This window comes from Podarcis cretensis, assembly GCF_951804945.1.
Source record: "Podarcis cretensis genome assembly, chromosome: 6".
Classification (NCBI taxonomy): Eukaryota; Metazoa; Chordata; class Lepidosauria; order Squamata; family Lacertidae; genus Podarcis; species Podarcis cretensis.
This window is the reverse complement of record NC_137175.1, coordinates 33622202-33638558: the sequence shown is the minus strand read 5'-3', so window position 1 is coordinate 33638558 and position 16357 is coordinate 33622202. Positions and strand designations below refer to the sequence as shown.

The 16357-nt window shown below is 46.3% G+C and overlaps 1 protein-coding gene across 1 annotated transcript in view; it reads left to right on the top strand.

Moving 5' to 3' along the window:
• The first annotated feature begins 523 nt into the window (after nt 1–523).
• LGR6 (leucine rich repeat containing G protein-coupled receptor 6) overlaps nt 524–16357 on the top strand; it is a 155980-nt gene continuing 140146 nt past the window's right edge. The window contains exon 1 of the mRNA XM_079979072.1: nt 524–967. Within this exon, the coding sequence (XP_079835198.1) occupies nt 741–967 (227 nt within the window). The 5' untranslated portion in view covers nt 524–740. The remainder of the gene's footprint in view (nt 968–16357) is intronic.

Below are 16357 nucleotides of genomic sequence, written 5' to 3'. Positions count from 1 at the left end.
ACAGAGAACCATGACCCTATAACAGGGAGAGCAATCAAGAGTCTCTTGGCACCTGAAAGAGGAATACATTTACAGGCAAAGATTCTCTTGTGGGCTAGAACTCACTTTGCCCCGTGAGGGACCAACGCAAGATATTTTGCAGCTTAAGACGAAGGAAGAGTCTCTTCTTCTGGACTGGCGACTGAATCTTAATTCAACACTGGCAAATGGACAGTGTCCTCCAGTGCCCTTGGCCAGCTTAGGGGCCGGGGGGGGGCGCAAAACTCCTCTATCCCCCAGCATCTGTTGTCTGATGAGGTTTTAGGCTCTGTCAGTATCTCTCCTCTTCTTCTTCTCTCTCTCTCTTTAAAAAAACACCACGTTTCCAGACAAATTCCTGAGCTGCTAACAGGTCTTTCCCCTTTCCTTTTGAATGAAATTCCTGCCAGCCCTGAAGGAGGGAGTGCGGAGAAAGTTCCTCTTTAACTCCTCCCATGTGAGCCTCTCGCTCCCTGCCCAGCCCAGCCCAGCCCGTGTGAAACCCAATAACCGAGATCATTCAACAATGCCTTCCCTTCTCTGCCTGCATCTTTGCTGCGCCAAGGAGGAGCGCAGGAGATTCAGAAGGTGCTCCTCCTGCCTGTGAGGTGTTGGGTCGGTTCGCTCCACGCGCTGAACAGAGCAGAGCTCGGAGAGAGAGACGCACAGAGAGAGGCAGTGTTGGTGAAGGAGGAGAAGCAGCAGCAGCAGCAGCCCACAGCATGCTTGCTGCCGTGGGAGTCAGGATGGAGCAGCTGTCGCCCTGCGTGTGGCTTCTCCTGTCTCTTCCAGGCGCTCTCCAGATCGCGTCTCAGGAACCAGGCGCTGCGCCCCCCTCTTGCCCTCCGCTGTGCCACTGCGAGGAAGATGGCATCATGCTGTCAGTGGACTGCTCGGAGCTGGCTCTTTCTTCCGTGCCGGGGGGCTTGAGTCCCTTCACAGCCTACCTGTAAGTACAAAACTGTCACACCTTGAGGTTTTCTCTCCCTCCTTGGTGGTAGAAAGTGCGCAGGGGAGCACCGAATTGTTCGCTGGGTGTCTTCAAGGCCACATTTTGCTGAAAATAAAAGTTTCCACTTGCAAATTGGAACCAATAATAACTTTTTAAAAAATAAAAAAGCAGGCAGTTATTATGACAAGAACCGATTTTCTCTAACACCCCCTCCTCCTGCTGCCCACTCCCCTTGTGGTCCTCTGCAAAGCCTGTTTATATTGTGATGTTCTGCATGCTTTACTTCTTGATTGCTACGGATCAGAGGAGACAGAGCTTGTTTGCTGGGCTGATTCTGATTGTTTGGGAGCATAATGGAGTATTTATACTGAGTAATTGCTGCAAACTGCTATGGGATCCGTCTTTCAAACATTTCAACGCTGACTTAGGCTCTGGAACCGTCAGGATCCGGCTTGAAGTTCCCAGCAAACTGGGAAGTTCAATGAGCTTTGGGAAACATTTTCCAGCTCTGCCGGGTACGGTGAACCTGAACGAGTCAAGGTAAAGGAGATTTGCTGATTGGCGTCTAAGCAGCATTTGAGAAGTTTCACGTCTTCTCTCGGGAGAGTTGTTTGCTTGCTCATGGATCGGTGACTGGAAGATGGCTTGGAAATTCTGGGGGTTGCCTTTCTGCACGCCTCTTTTCCTTGCCTCTCAGGGCTGGACGGGCGCTCTCGCTTTGAACGAGAGGAGCTGGAAGGCTGCTCGTGAAAGACACTTTGTCTATCTGGGCACAGAAAGTTTAACGAGCGCGAAACTGTCCTGCACGATGGAAGCAAGGATGCGATCCAGAGAACCTGGCTTTGCTTTTTATACAAGGAGAGAATGTTGGGAGTTTGTGAGGGTTGCCTGGCTGTTGAAAAGAATTACACGGCATACCTGGCAAAGCGGGCTGACGTTTGCTCATCCCCACTAAGCAGTGCTATATTGGGCAGTATTTCCTAGTGCTTAGAGCAGAGAATCTGGCAGATGACTCAACTTTGAGTTCTGGTTTTCCGACTTCCTTGAGTGCGATAACTCACCTGCTGTGCATGTCTCCTAAACACTTTGGAAAGTGTGCATGGACTTCTATAAAGGAAAATCCTGGACCCAGCCAAGATATATGTTCACAGCAAGCCAAGATGCTGCTCTAACGTCCATTTTCCTAATGCCTCAGGAGTGATAGTGGGATATGCCTATAAGTAGCAATACTGTGTTGGACCCCCTGGGAAAGAAAGATACCACCATTTCAGAGGGATGTTATCCTAGCTAACTGGGAAGCGTGACACACAAGGGAACTTGCTGGAGTAAACTGCACACCAGAGCCGTCTTTCCCATAGGGCTAAGTGGTGCATTGCGTCAGGGTGCCAGCCTCTTAGGGGTGCCCCAGAAAGTGGGGGAACTGTGCAGCTTTGCTGGCGGCCTCCCCTTTCCCGGCATGCCTGCCAGCTGCGCCCCATCAAACATAAGGCTGGTGGGCATGCAGCTTCCCTCCCAAGCTTCCTCAAGAGGAGAGTAATCCCCGCAGAGTAGGGTGGAAGCTTTGCCCCACCAACCATATGGCTGGCGGGCACGCAACTTCCCTCCCAAGCCTCTGAAGCCTCTGTGGGGATCACTCTCCCGCAGCGGCTTGGGGGAGAATTGCCCCCCCCCAGATGGCTGGCAGTGCGCAGCTACGGCCACCCCAACACTATCCGTGGTAATTTGGGGGTACTGGGCAGATATTTGCACCCCGACGCCGCATCTGCTGAAGGCAGCCCTGCCACGCACACCCATGGTACGCCCTAGGATATTGGCCTCGCATCGCACTTCACACCCAGAGGCACTCAGCAAATGGATTTGGCAGGATCAGTAGCTGCAGCTCAGGAGTTAAAGGGTGGCATTCAACTAAGTTTGACTCAGTGGAGCCATTGAAATCAATGGACCTAACTTGGCCATGTCCATTGATTTCAATGGGTCTACTCTGGTAAAATTTAGTGAATGCCACCTGAAATCTTACATTCGTAGAATGTAGCGTGGGAAGGACCACGAGGGTCATCTAGCCCAACCCCTCGCAGTGTAGCAGTCTTTTGCCCAATGTGGTGCTTGAGCCCACGACCCTGAGATTAAGAGTCTCATGAGCTATCCTTCAGAAGAAGGCTTACTGATCAGTGGATTAATGAGGGGAAAGTTGGTTCCTAGTTGGCTATTTGACACAGCCCAAATAAAGAACTGAAGTGTATGTGCCCATGTAAGCTTTGAGCTATCCCATATCATGCATCCCCATGACCAGGAGACCGTCTCCTTTGAGATGCACCAGAGTTTTTTCTGGACCAGTGTGTTGTTTTTGCACAGCACACTCCAACACATGATGCCCCCAGCCTTCATTAGATGTTATATCTAGGTTAAGGTAGTCTGCTTGAGCAGCTCATCATGTCATTGATCCTAGGATGCTATCTGAGAAGTGTTGTTAGGGGACTCAATTTGCCTTTTAAATTCATCCTCACACATCCTGCCTTTAAAACTCAGGAGAAATCTCTTAACTCTAGATTTGACCAGATCTTCACTTTCACCCTTCCGTCCTGCTGCCTTGAAGCTGTTTGTACCGCAGCAGCAACAGCTGCTATTGCTGTCCCACTGCATTACTGCAGAGCTTGACTATCACACAGCTAGAAATTAAGACCAGTGACAAATGCCCCATTTGTTGGCCACCAGGTCATCACAATCACTTTCCTACACCCAGGCTAGATTATGCGCACATAAATCGTTTATAGGAGAACCCACAAAATCTAGACACAAGAAAAGGAATGTAAAGGATGCATCAGGTGTCTGGGCCCAGTTTGCCTCATCAACATCCGTAAACTCAGAACTAAACTGTGCAAGGGAGAATGGTAAACATGCATTCAAAATCATGTGAGGCAAAAACCTTTGGGGAAAATTTGGAGTAAACAAAGAGTGAGTGGGGAAAGAGTTAAACATGGCCTCCTTCTCTTTTGGTCTAAATTCCATCCTAAAGAAGTTTAACTTTTGAAATGAGTTGCGGCATTGTTGCACATACTAATGTACAATTTGCCTCTTAGCTATTACTGAGTTTTGTAACAGTTCTAGCATGATTGCAAGATCGCAAAGAACATATTCCTGGCCGTAATAGCTAAAGGAACAGTACTCATGAAGGTTGCAACATCTGGGATATAAATATGTATAGGAATTTTCTTTTTCCAGGAATATTTCAGCCTCCTTTTCTCTGACCAAGAAGGATACATCAAAATTTGCTGCATCTGGAAATATTTGTTGCTTTACACTGATCTAGCCCTATTTCTGAGCAAAGCTTTTCAAGAGTTCAGCAGGATGGGTCGCAAAGTACTGTAATCACTTTGCAACATATCCCTCTTGTAGGCACTTGCCTAGTTTGGGCATGTGGTGGCGCCATTGACAGCTCTTTGTGGTATGCATCCTTGCACTATAAAGTATAGATTCTCCCAAGGCCATCGTTCGAATCGAAAGGTTTTTCAGGTGTTCGCTATCTGCTCCTTTTTCCTGTCCTCCTGTGCACTTAGAGTTTGTTGTATTTTCCAAAGCGCGGATGGATCCCATCATGTACATGGATATTTCAAAGTCAGAGGTGTTGCTTGTAACTGGTAATTGTAAGTGTGAGTCTTTCTCAGCACCAAGTGCCTCTTGGTGCTATAGATTCCTCCCTCCCTCCCAAGCCCTGCACCTCAGGCTGTCAGGGGCATCCCAGTTTAAACTTGATTGGGAACTCCAATCTAAACGTGATTAGACACATGTGGATCTTGTTGCTCAAGTTTTACCCCCTTGGACTAGAACTCTGCAGTGTGAATCAGCAGAGCAACCCCTACCGATGGAGTAGATCAACAAAAATTCAGGAAGAATAGTTACACTGGTTTATGAATTTGTCTGGCTTATAGATTTATACAAACTGCTTTATAAATGTGTCTTATTTATACAGTTGCTGGTTTCCAGCATCTAAATGCCCAGTTCCTCCAAGTCATTATTATAAGCTTTCTTAGTAATTGAACAAAAAGAGCATAGGCAGTAATGTTGGGCATGATAAGGCCATGAAACAGAAGGCAAATGCCATTCGCTCAGAGCATCTTCTTTTGATGCCTTGTATATGAAAGAATCATAGAATCATAGAGTTGGAAGAGACCACAAGGGCCATCTAGTCCAACCCCCAGGTTTACTTCCTGGCAGCTCCAGGTAGGGCCGGGAATGTCCCCTGATTGGATGAAACCCTGGAGTGCTGCTGCCAATCAGAGTAGACTGTACTGGACTAGGTGGGCCAATGGTCTGCCTTGGTATAGGGCAAGTTCCTAATATAAATAGGAAACTCACAGTACTGTGAATGCCACCAGCTCTTTTTATATTAAGTTCCAGTGAACTGAATACATCATTGACCCTCCTTACGCGCTCACCTGCCCTGTTGCTGGTGTTGGGGGTGAGGAAGGCACAGAACTCAGTATCTTAAGGCCTCAGGGCCCTAGTGCCAGTCCCTAAACCCTCCTGTTGCTTCCCCTCACCACCACCACCACTGCCACTTACTCATCAGCTCGGCAAATGTGAGAAAAATAATGGTAAGAAGCAGCAGCCTTTCTCCCCTTGCCTGCTCCCCCTCCCTCTGGGCAGCGGTGAAAATTGGACCCAATCGGCTTTCTTGCCCATCTGGAACAGGGTGGGCTCTTCACTCTGCTGCAATTCCAAGTGGAATTCAGTTGAGAACGCGCTTTCCAATGGCTTTGACATTCTTTGTGGGTCTCTGGAATTTCGCAGCCCACCTGCAGATCTGAAACCCAAGTGCCACCCTTCTCTCTACTGTTTCTGCTTCCAGTATGGAGGATCATTTATGCAAATAGCACCGACCTGCACCTTCTGCCCAAGACGAGCCTGTTAGTTTGGGCTTGGCCTTGCTCTGACCTTTTCACTTGCCCCTCCTGTTGCCCAGCACTGGAGGTGAGGGACAGAATGGGACCAAACTATGACAGGAATTTGGCACAAGAAATTGCCAGGAAGCTGTCATCTCTAACCCCGGTGTTGGTTATGGGGTGGACGCAGCATAGCACTGAGCAGCATTCATTCCTTCATAGGGTGGGGCAGAAATATTCTCACTACACTCAAGTGATAATGTCTTCATCGGTTGCCTTTTAGCCCATCGACCATGGATGGCATCATGCTAGGGTTTAGCACACCAAAACAATTAGGATATCTGTATCTCCCTTGTGAAATATGCCTTACCAATTCTGATTGCTCTCCATTTCAGTCAGTTTACATATTATTCCAGGAATGTGGCTCAACGTTCCTCTTTTAGCAATAATGTTCTTTCCAGAACTTGCCTTACAGCTGCAATCCTAAAATGCACATTTTCTTGGGAGTAAGTGTGCATACATAAGTCATGTTATTCAGAGGAATACCTAAGCATATTTCTGTCATGGCCTGGGTTGTAAGTGTCCCTTCCATGTGGCACCTCACCAAGGAAATAGGATATCAGATGGCCATCTGAGTTTGCAAAGGTCTGCCCCTTAAATATTGGGATTGTTTGTTTGTTTGTTTAAAAGGCTCATATACAACAAAGTGATTTACAGTCTCTAAAATACACCAGCAACAATTAGTAAAATGCAATAATAAAACTATTGCGTCTGATTACAATAATACAAATAAACATAGATTTAAAATAGGCTAAAACCAGGATTAGACATGTGGCTCAACCATTCTAACCCAACTGCTGACCTCACATTTTACGGTAATTGGAAAAGGCTGTAAAAAATGCTCAAGTGGTATGTGCATCTTGGTCCTGAAGCCATAATGGACCAATAAGACTTTGTTTCCAGCATTAATTAGGAATCCAGATTTTGTGCTATTTTTTGTGAGAGTGGGGTTGGAACAGTGGTGGTATTAGCACTTTCTATGGTTGTGTACATGTGTCAGTGCTTTGCTGTTAGGACTTCTAGCCAAGGAGTTTAGACATTCTCCCCACATTCATTCCTTGCAGAATCAAGATCAGGTAATACCATTCCATTGCTAAAATGGTGTGTTTGTAAATTTAGTACTTGTATAGGCAGGATCACATGAACGCATTCATCCAGCCTTGCCACAGCATGATTAGCATTCAGAAAGATCTAAGACTGTTCAATCAGACCCCCAAGCCATCATGTGAGTAGAAAGAAAATCACATGTTCCATGATGTTCCATTGGAACTCAGCCTAATCATGCTAAAGCTGGCAGTTAGGCATCTTAGGGAAAGACAGGCACAAAAAGGGTATAATGCAGGTCACGCCACACCAAATGCCACCTTGCATTTTGTCTCTGGCAGCAGAGAGTTCCCTTGATCCCCTGGAAGATGAAAGGGCATTCACATTGGTTTGCAGAAGGGTACTGTGGGGGGGGGGGTTGGTGGAAGGAGTGGCCGTGCAACATGCATTTTTAAAGTCACAATTGAATGTGGTGTTGCTGGCAGCTGTGGGATGGGGAGAGAGTCCTCCTGTGCTTGGGTCCTGCTTGCGAGTTTCCCACAGGCATCTGAAGTAAGGTATGCATCGGAATGCAATCTCTTGCACTAGGCACATGCCTTTAAACCTCCTATTGAAAGCATGGGATTCAGAATCTTAGACTCACAGAGTCAGAAGGAGTCTTGTAGTAGACCGTCTAATCCAGGGGTACCCAAACTTTTTTCAAAGAGGGCCAGATTTGATGAAGTGAACGCGTGTGAAGTTGTTGAGCTTGGGATTGCAGTTCCTGAGCTTTTTAAAGGATTTTATCACAGGACATATACTGCCACAGGGGCCGGATTAGATCGACCGGCAGACTTTGGACATGCCTGGTCTAATCCAACTCCTTGCTCAGCACAGGAAATCCAAAGTTAAGAGCATCCCTGGCAAATGATGGAAGGAGCCTCTGACTAAAGATCTCTAGTGAGGGACAGACCACCACCCCTCTAGGTAATTGGTTCCATGGCGGACACATGGACGGTGTGCCCTGGGAACCAGAAAGGGGCACTAACATAGTAGCAACTAAAGCAACAGGACAAGATCTTGGAATTAATTTGGCCACAACTTGATTGATTACAAATGACAGTATGCTTTGGCATAGCCATTGGGTATGTGTCCTGAATCATTCAAACCAACTGCTGGACAAGCTCACAAGGGTTAAGGGTCCCCTCAAGATGCAGATCAACTAAGGTGACCCCTCCCAGGTCACCAAATGAATGTCCTTTGGCCCATCAGTTTCCATCTGGACCTTCAGATGAAACTTCAATCCAGAACACTTTACTGAGGTACCCTGAAATTTTCATATGCCCAAGGGGAGAGGCTCCCTCTCATCCCCGGGATAGACTAAGGGTTCTGGTTCCATTGTTGAGGTTTCTCCTAAAGGTACTCCTGGCCACTGAGGCCACCTGAGCCTCCAATGACAGGGAATGATGGTATGGCTAATATAATTAACTATATGACATCATTATATATATATATATATATATATATATATATATGTATTCAGCTTGAACAGGGTTGATTCTAACCTTACAGGGTTGTTGTGAGAATTACAATAGAATGTACACAAAGTGGTTTAAACTCTCAGAGTTGCTACAGAAATGCTGAGTTTCATTATAAACCAAAGTTAATTAAGCAGCTCAAATTTCTGTGGAGACAAGCCTTTTCGCGGATCTTCTTAGCCACACATGGTGCTGTAGATGAAAGACATCATGTCAGCAAGATGTCATCATTTTTAATTTTTGGCTCAATGGGAAAGAAGTGCTCCTAGCTTAAGGAAAAATGCATCCAGTCTCTGTGAAGGAAGCAAAGCACTGAGGGAGCATCTAGGTGCGAAACCCAGAGCACCCCAGTGTTGGTGAAGAGTGCAGCGGAGCCTCGGGCTGGGAAAGCTATGGTTGGCCAGTGCTGGGGCTGAGAACTGAGGTGGTTGTAAAGGCTCTGGAGCTCTGCAGAATTACTGGCTTGGTCAGGTCATAGTGAAGCAGCTGCTCCCACCCCCTGGCTTTGTGGAGGACAGTGGAACACAGCAAGCCTAGTCTGGCAGCTCCCTCTCCACCTCGGCCCTCCCCTTTCTGAAGAAGCAACTTATAAATCTGCCCAGGGCACTGCAAGCACTGAGCTCATGCCCTTAGATCTGCGCGTGAGGAGCTCTAACTAGCGATTATAGGAATTTAAGACTGGCTTTGAAATTTTTTTTAAAAAAAAATTAAAGTTTTTTCTTATTCTGGCAGGTCTTGGGATGCCGAAGGGTGAATGAGGAGGGGCACAGGGCAGTCTATAATGCCATGCCTTACACTCCTGCTGCACCTGCTCGTGTTCAGGAAGCAGCAGGCAAAGAGAGAGGCTTCACATTTCCAAACTAGCCTGAGTTTGGGAGCTCTTTCAATCCACCCTGTCCTTTTTTTTCCAGTGTAGTAAACAAGAGATCGGCACACTTAGAGTCCATCAGGACAGGTTCCCACCCCCAGGTGTATTCTGCAACATGACACGGACACAATGATAGTGTATTATCAGGAGATTTATACTGGAATGTCCACACAGCGTTCAGCTTTCTTAATTGTTCTGCGATGCTTCCTCAGGGTCACTGTGTTACTGCTGGAGGACTTCTGCATGGTGATGCAATGAAAGCGTGGCGCAAAAAATAAATAAATAGAAGAAGCCTAGAACATTTGCAGTGTGAAAACTTACAGGAACTACAAATAGTACTGTAAAAGCAGAATCGTGTGTAACTGTCCCAAAAGCATCATGAGCACAAATAAAAAAGACATCTGGAGCAGCAGCCCTGAGATGAAATAAATTATGGTTTATGAGTGGGAACGTTGGAGGCAGCAATGGGATGCAAGTGAGTTCTGAGCCCTTTGTTTTTCTCTTTGAGGAATGGCTATGGTGACAACCAGTCCAATGATGCAGCCTGTAAAATGGCTTTCATAGTTCCAATATTGATTTATATTTACAAACACACAGACACACACAGAGTTGCTGCAGTTTTGAATGGAACACCAGTGTCCATGTGTTGAAATGCAGCTTGTGGTAAACGAAAGTGCAGGAGGCTGGTATGTGGGAAGGGAGTGGCAAATCCGTCCCTGCCTGCATGTTTTCCTATACACCACCAGCCTGTAGCTGCTTTTCTCCCTGTGTAGCTTACACTGGTCTCAGGATCTGGCCAGGAGAAAAACAGCTGGGGGGAGAAGGTTCTGGGTGGAAAAGCACAGGCAAGGGAAGGGATCAGCATCCCCCTCACACCTGTTCCTTTTCCCATGAAATATAATCTCTCTCTCTCTCTCTCTCTCTCTCTCTCTCTCTCTCTCACACACACACACACACACACACAGCCTGTCACTCATTTGTGGGTTTTATTCAAGTGCTTACTGGAAAATTAGGTTTGCACAATTAAAGCACTCTTTCACCCTAGCACAACAATGCAAATATATATGTAGCTGGCTTTTTGTAGTTAGGAAAGGCATGGGGAAATATATTGGAAACTGAGGGATGATCAGCTAATTAACGGGAAGACCTCTAAACACCATGCAAGAAAATCAGGACGAGTGCTCATTGTCGTATAGCTACTCTGCAAAACCAATGCTCCATAAAGACTCTGCATAGTATAACCTATGCATAAGCTTTATGCAAGCAGGAAGAATGTTCAATAAACTGAACATCTGAAGGAGGCCTGTATATGTTTGATGGTGAGCAATGAGCTAAAACACGGGCTTGCCACTGTCCAATCTCGTTTAAACCCTAAGGGAGGCCCTCTTAAGTGTTGAATGTGCTGTATGGTCCACACGCATAGTCATAGCTGTCAACTTACAGATTTGAAAATAAGGGACCAGCAGCCTTGAAAATAAGGGATCAGCAGCCAAAATAACGGACCTGCGGCCTCACCTGCTCCAGGCACTCCAGTCTTCCTGTCCTCCTGCAGTCTGGTCATACTCATGCTGGTAGCTTCGAGAACACTGTCCAGCCAACTTTGTAACCAGAGGTTCAACTGAATAGAATCTGAATCACATGCACCACAAGGTCTATGCAGCCTCAACTTAAGATGGCTCCCCGGCCTGGCTTTACACTGCAAAGTTTGCAGCAGCACGTGCAACAAAATGGCATCCAACACTCAAAATCCCCCTCAGCTTGCATTAACTAGCCACACACAAGGCATGCAAGCTCCACCCCCCAGTCGTTCTTAGACTTCTTAGTGGGTGAGCAACACAGCCAAGCAACACAGTTGGAGCCTCCCTCCTCCCTGGCCGGCAGGGAGGGAGGGAGAGGAGCTGCTTCCTTTGAAATTTAAGGGACATCATTTAAGGGACATTTAAGGGACATCCATCAATAAGGGACAGCAGTGGGACATGGCACTGGAATAAGGGACTGTCCCTTCAAATAAGGGACACTTGACAGCTATGCACATAGTTCCACTGGTAGTATGGGGCTTCCATTTCCTCTCCCTTCACTAAAATCTGCCCAGGGGGGTCCCAACCCTCCTGAGCTGACTTTGTCAGCTGGAGGAGACAGAAGAGGAAGTTCCACTGCACGCCCAGATGTTTGTTGCATCGGCAGAAATACAGCGTTAGATATGGCCCAGTGTATTTAGCAGTCAAATGGTGTGTAGAAATGAAATAAATTATCAGAAGTAAGAAAAGGTATGCAAATGTGCTCAACTTTCATAATTTGTACATGGTCTCTTCTGTAGCAAACATGGGTGGTACTATGTGCTACAAGGTCTCTGATTCAAATGTTGCAGAATCATAGAATTGTAGAGTTGGAAGGGATCTCAAGAGTTATCTAGTCTAACCTCATGCAATGCAGAAATCTCAACTCAAGCATCCATGACAGATGGCCATCCAATCTCTGCTTAAAACCCCGAAGGAAGGAGAGTCCACCACCACCGGAGGCAGACTGTTCCACTGTTGAACAGCTCTTACAGTCAGAAATTTCTTCCTGATGTTTAGTCAGAATCTCCTTTCTTGTAACTTGAATTCATTGGTTCAGACCCTAGCCTCTAGAGCAGGAGAAAACATGCTCTCTCTTCCATGTGAAGTTATTTGAAGATGGCTATCATAACTCCTCTCAGTCTCCGCTTATGCAACCTTAACATACCCAACTTCTTCAACCGTTCCTCATAAGGCTCGGTTTCCAGACCCTTGATCCTCTTGGTCACCCTTCTCTGCACATGTTCCAGCTTGTCAATATCCTCCTTAAATTGTGGCGCCCAGAAGTGGACACAGTACTCCAGGTGGGGGCTGCCCAAGGCAGAATAGAGTGGGACTATTGCTTCTCTTGATCTGGACCATGGGTCAGTGAACTTTTTCATCAGGGGGCCGGTCCACTGTCCCTCAGACCTTGTGGGGGGCCAGACTATCTTTGGGGGTGGGGAATGAACAAATTCCTATGCCCCACAAATAACCCAGAGATGCATTTTAAATAAAAGGACACTTTCTACTCATGTAAAAACATGCTTCCCAGACCATCCCTGGGCCGGATTTAGGAGGCAATTGGGCCGGATCCGGGCCTTAGTTTGCCTACCCATGATCTGGACACTATGCTTTTGTTGGTGCAGCCTAGAGTAGCATTAGCTTTTTTCCGCTGCTGCATCACGCTGTTGACTCACGATAAGCTTATGGTGTACTAAGGCCCCTAGATCCTTGTCACATGTACTACTGTCGAGCCAGGTGTCTTGTAGCTTAGGAAAACGCAAAGGACAAATGCCAACAAAGAAGCATAGGAAACAATGAGAGCATGCTAAACCATGATGTAAGCACCCCTACTCTACTAGCGAGCCATTGTTTTTGGTAGGCAACAGAATTTTCAGGATATTTGCAGGAAATGTAGGGCTTGCTAGAAGATGCTGTCATATTTGGCACAGGCCGCGGCGTCATCATGGCACCAGTGTAGGAGAGATGGTAAACAAGGACATGATAGATTATGAAAGTTCTGAGGAGAGCTTGAATGGTATGTTTTTGATTCACTGGAGAAAGTAAGAGCCCGTGGAAGTAAACAGGGATGGGTTGCTCAGTGGAGAAATATGTTTGTTGAATGTTTTTCTGTGTGTTTGTGTGTGTGTTGGATATATTACCTAGTCAAGGCTGGAGAAGGAAATGTTGCCATGGTCAAAACACGTTAATGAGCCTAGAGAGAAACTCAGTTGATGAGAGCTTGGAGGGAAAGGAAAGTTTCATCTTTACAGATGTCACAGTTAAAACTTTTGAGAAAGCACTGGCCAGGTTTCAGCCTATAAGATCTATGGGGTTTGCTCTGAACAGGCTGTGAGTACCTATCCTGTTCCCACTGGGCTCCTGAGGAAACAGGGGACTTGCCAGTGGCAACACCAATGGGGTAGCAACCAAAACAGTATCCAGGGCCAGTCCAATGTCAGAGGCTAAGCAAGCAGAGTCCACAACAAAGGGTCAGGCAAGAGACAAAGTCAGGACAGTACATAGTCAGGGCTGGCATAGTTTCCAGTAACAGGCAGGGCACAGAGCTGGTACATAGATATTGTTCCAGAAGCTCTTCCAACCCAGCACTGGACTTGCTTTCCCTTGAATATTCATAGGATTGAACATTCATAGGATCGTGCTCTTGGAATATTGCACATAGTTCTGCTTGTGTTGTCTCAAAACAGATATTATAGAATTGGAAAAGGTGCAGAGTATTAAAATGGTCAAGGAGTTGTGAGCACTTCCCTACAAGGAAACCACTTAGAGATTTTCTTTAAAATTAAGTGGCATACAATTTTTGTGAAATAAATACAAGTAAAATAAGGAGAAGCTTGAGTGCTTAGCTCTTCGTTATTGTAAAGAAAGGGGGATGGGGGGGATGATTGAACGGCATAAAATTTTATATGGGGGGGGGAAGGTGCAGTACGTTTTCTTCCTCCCTCTTTCCCTAATAATTCTAGAATTTGGCTAGAACGCAATGGAAATGAGCGGCAGAAGAGGTTCGAAGAAGTTCTTTTCCATGCAAAATAACAATGATATTGCCTTGTTGCAATCCTTAAAACAGTGCTGAAAGATGCATCAGTAATATAAGATCAATTTATGGAATTAACTACCACACAATGTGATGATATTTAAAAGCTGAGATGCTTTTAGAAAGGATGAGGCAAACTCATCAAAGATAGGTCTGTCAACACCTATTAATTGGAATCAGAGGTGCCAGCTTGCAAGGGCAATTGGGGGAGGAGGGCGATGTTGTGTGTGTGGTGTACCAACATCGCATACACAACTTTGGGACATTGGGAGGAGCCAGGGGTAGAACCGAATGCAGTGGCAGTGCAGCTTCAGTGGCCGACAGCTCCTCCTCTTCCTGCTGCAGGAGTTGGCACCCCTGACTGGAATGTATGGATTGCTGTTTCTGATCCATGTCTATTGGGCCTGTGCTCATTAGTAAGACGTTTCTGTGCTCTTCCCACATCTGCCTGTGATTAATGGGGGGAAATGAAAATTTGCATTGTTTTCTATTGTATTTGTTCCATTTATATATTCTAATATGCATTTTTACCCTAAAGCATGTATTTCTGATACACTTCTGGTCTGTTTGAGGTAACTACATTGCAAAATTCAGAGAAGTGCAAAAAACTGAAGTGCTCCAGTCCATGCATTAGACTGAAATGACATCCTCAGGTATGATTAGATTGAATTACATCCTCAGGTATGATTGTTGGCCAATGTAGCTGACTGGAACTCCCTTGTACAGAGGTACTCGTACAAGGGTAGCAAGGCTGTCCCTTTCAGTGAGAGCCAGTGTGATGTAGTGGTTAAGAGTGATGAACTCGTAATCTGGTGAACCGGATTCACTTCCCCACTCCTCCACATGCAGCTGCTGGGTGACCTTTGGCTAGTCACACTTCTCTGAAGTCTCTCAGCCTCACTCACCTCACAGAGTGTTTGTTGTGGGGGAGGAAGGGAAAGGAGAATGTTAGCCACTTTGAGACTCCTTCGGGTAGTGATAAAGCAGGATATCAAATCCAAACTCCGCTGCTGCTGCTGCTGCTTCTTCTTCTTCTTCTTCTTCTTCTTCTTCTTCTTCTTCTTCTTCTTCATGTCTTTTGTAGGTGCCCAGAGACATCTGCCTGGCTGCTGTTTGAAACAGAATGCTGGATTAAATGGACCTTGATGTGATCCAGCAAGGCAGTTCTTCTGTTCATTGTTGGAGCACTCTATGGGTACTTCTCTGTTGCAGCAAAACTAGTCAAGAACCTCATGGTATAACCTGTTGTGGGTCATGCATCGGACTAAATGGGCTCCTCCAATGTATTATTATTATTATTATTAGATACATTTTAATAATAATATTTTATTATATTGCTTTTCCAAGGCCTCTTTGAGTGAATAATACTAATACTAATAACAATTTTATTACTTATACCCCACCCATCTGAGTTTAGAGGATTTTTTAAAAAAAAAATCATTCAAACATAACAGTTAGCTACAGGATCAGAGCACCCCACATTATTTCCATGGCTTGTAATGACATGGAATAGGGGACTATTGCCCAGACAAAAAACAATGGGTTCTGAGGAAAATGTAGAGCCTTCCTTCCCACCCCCACCCTCGGTTAAAATTGCCTGGCTCTTCTGCCCGTCTTCATCCCAGAACTTTTCTGTAGCTGCCTAAACCCTGCTTGAAGGGAGAGGATTTTTCAAATGAAAGGAGCCCCTATGGGTGGGTGGGGGGGAGTGAGTCAGGCACACCTGTACGTGTGGGAGCCGTTCTTGGAACCTCTTGGCTCCCGGCAGGAGCAGCCGCAGGTCCCACTACAAAGGGACCCCGGGGAGACTGAATAGTTTCCAGCCGAGAATGTTCCCCCAGGGCGGGCAATTAATAACATTCCCCCATGTTCAAAGGGAAGGCGAGGCCCAGGCGCGGCAGCATCTTGTCGGGACCCGGCCTGCTTCAGAAAAAAAAGGATCTGCATGGAGTGAAATAGAAAGGAAATACCTCCTGTTGACTAAGGAAAGGTGTGTGTGTCTGTGAGATTGTGCGAGGGAGAGAGAGGAGAAGGATGATCATTTCCAAAGAGGGAAGGCAGTTTGGTTCAGCGCGTTCTGCATGCCCTGAGTACCGCCATCTAGATCTCACAATGTCATGTTCGGCCACCTGCCCATTCTATTGATGGATTCTCCATATTTTGGGTTGTTCTATGTATAGCATGAGGGACGCGGGTGGCACTGTGGGTTAAACCACAGAGCCTAGGGCTTGCCGATCAGAAGGTCAGCGGTTTGAATCCCCTCGACGGGGTGAGCTCCCGTTGCTTGGTCCCTGCTCCTGCCCACCTAGCAGTTCGAAAGCACATCAAAGTGCAAGTAGATAAATAGGTAGGATATCTGGCAGGAAGGTAAATAGCATTTCCATGTGCTGCTCTGGTTCGCCAGAAGCGGCTTAGTCATGCTGGC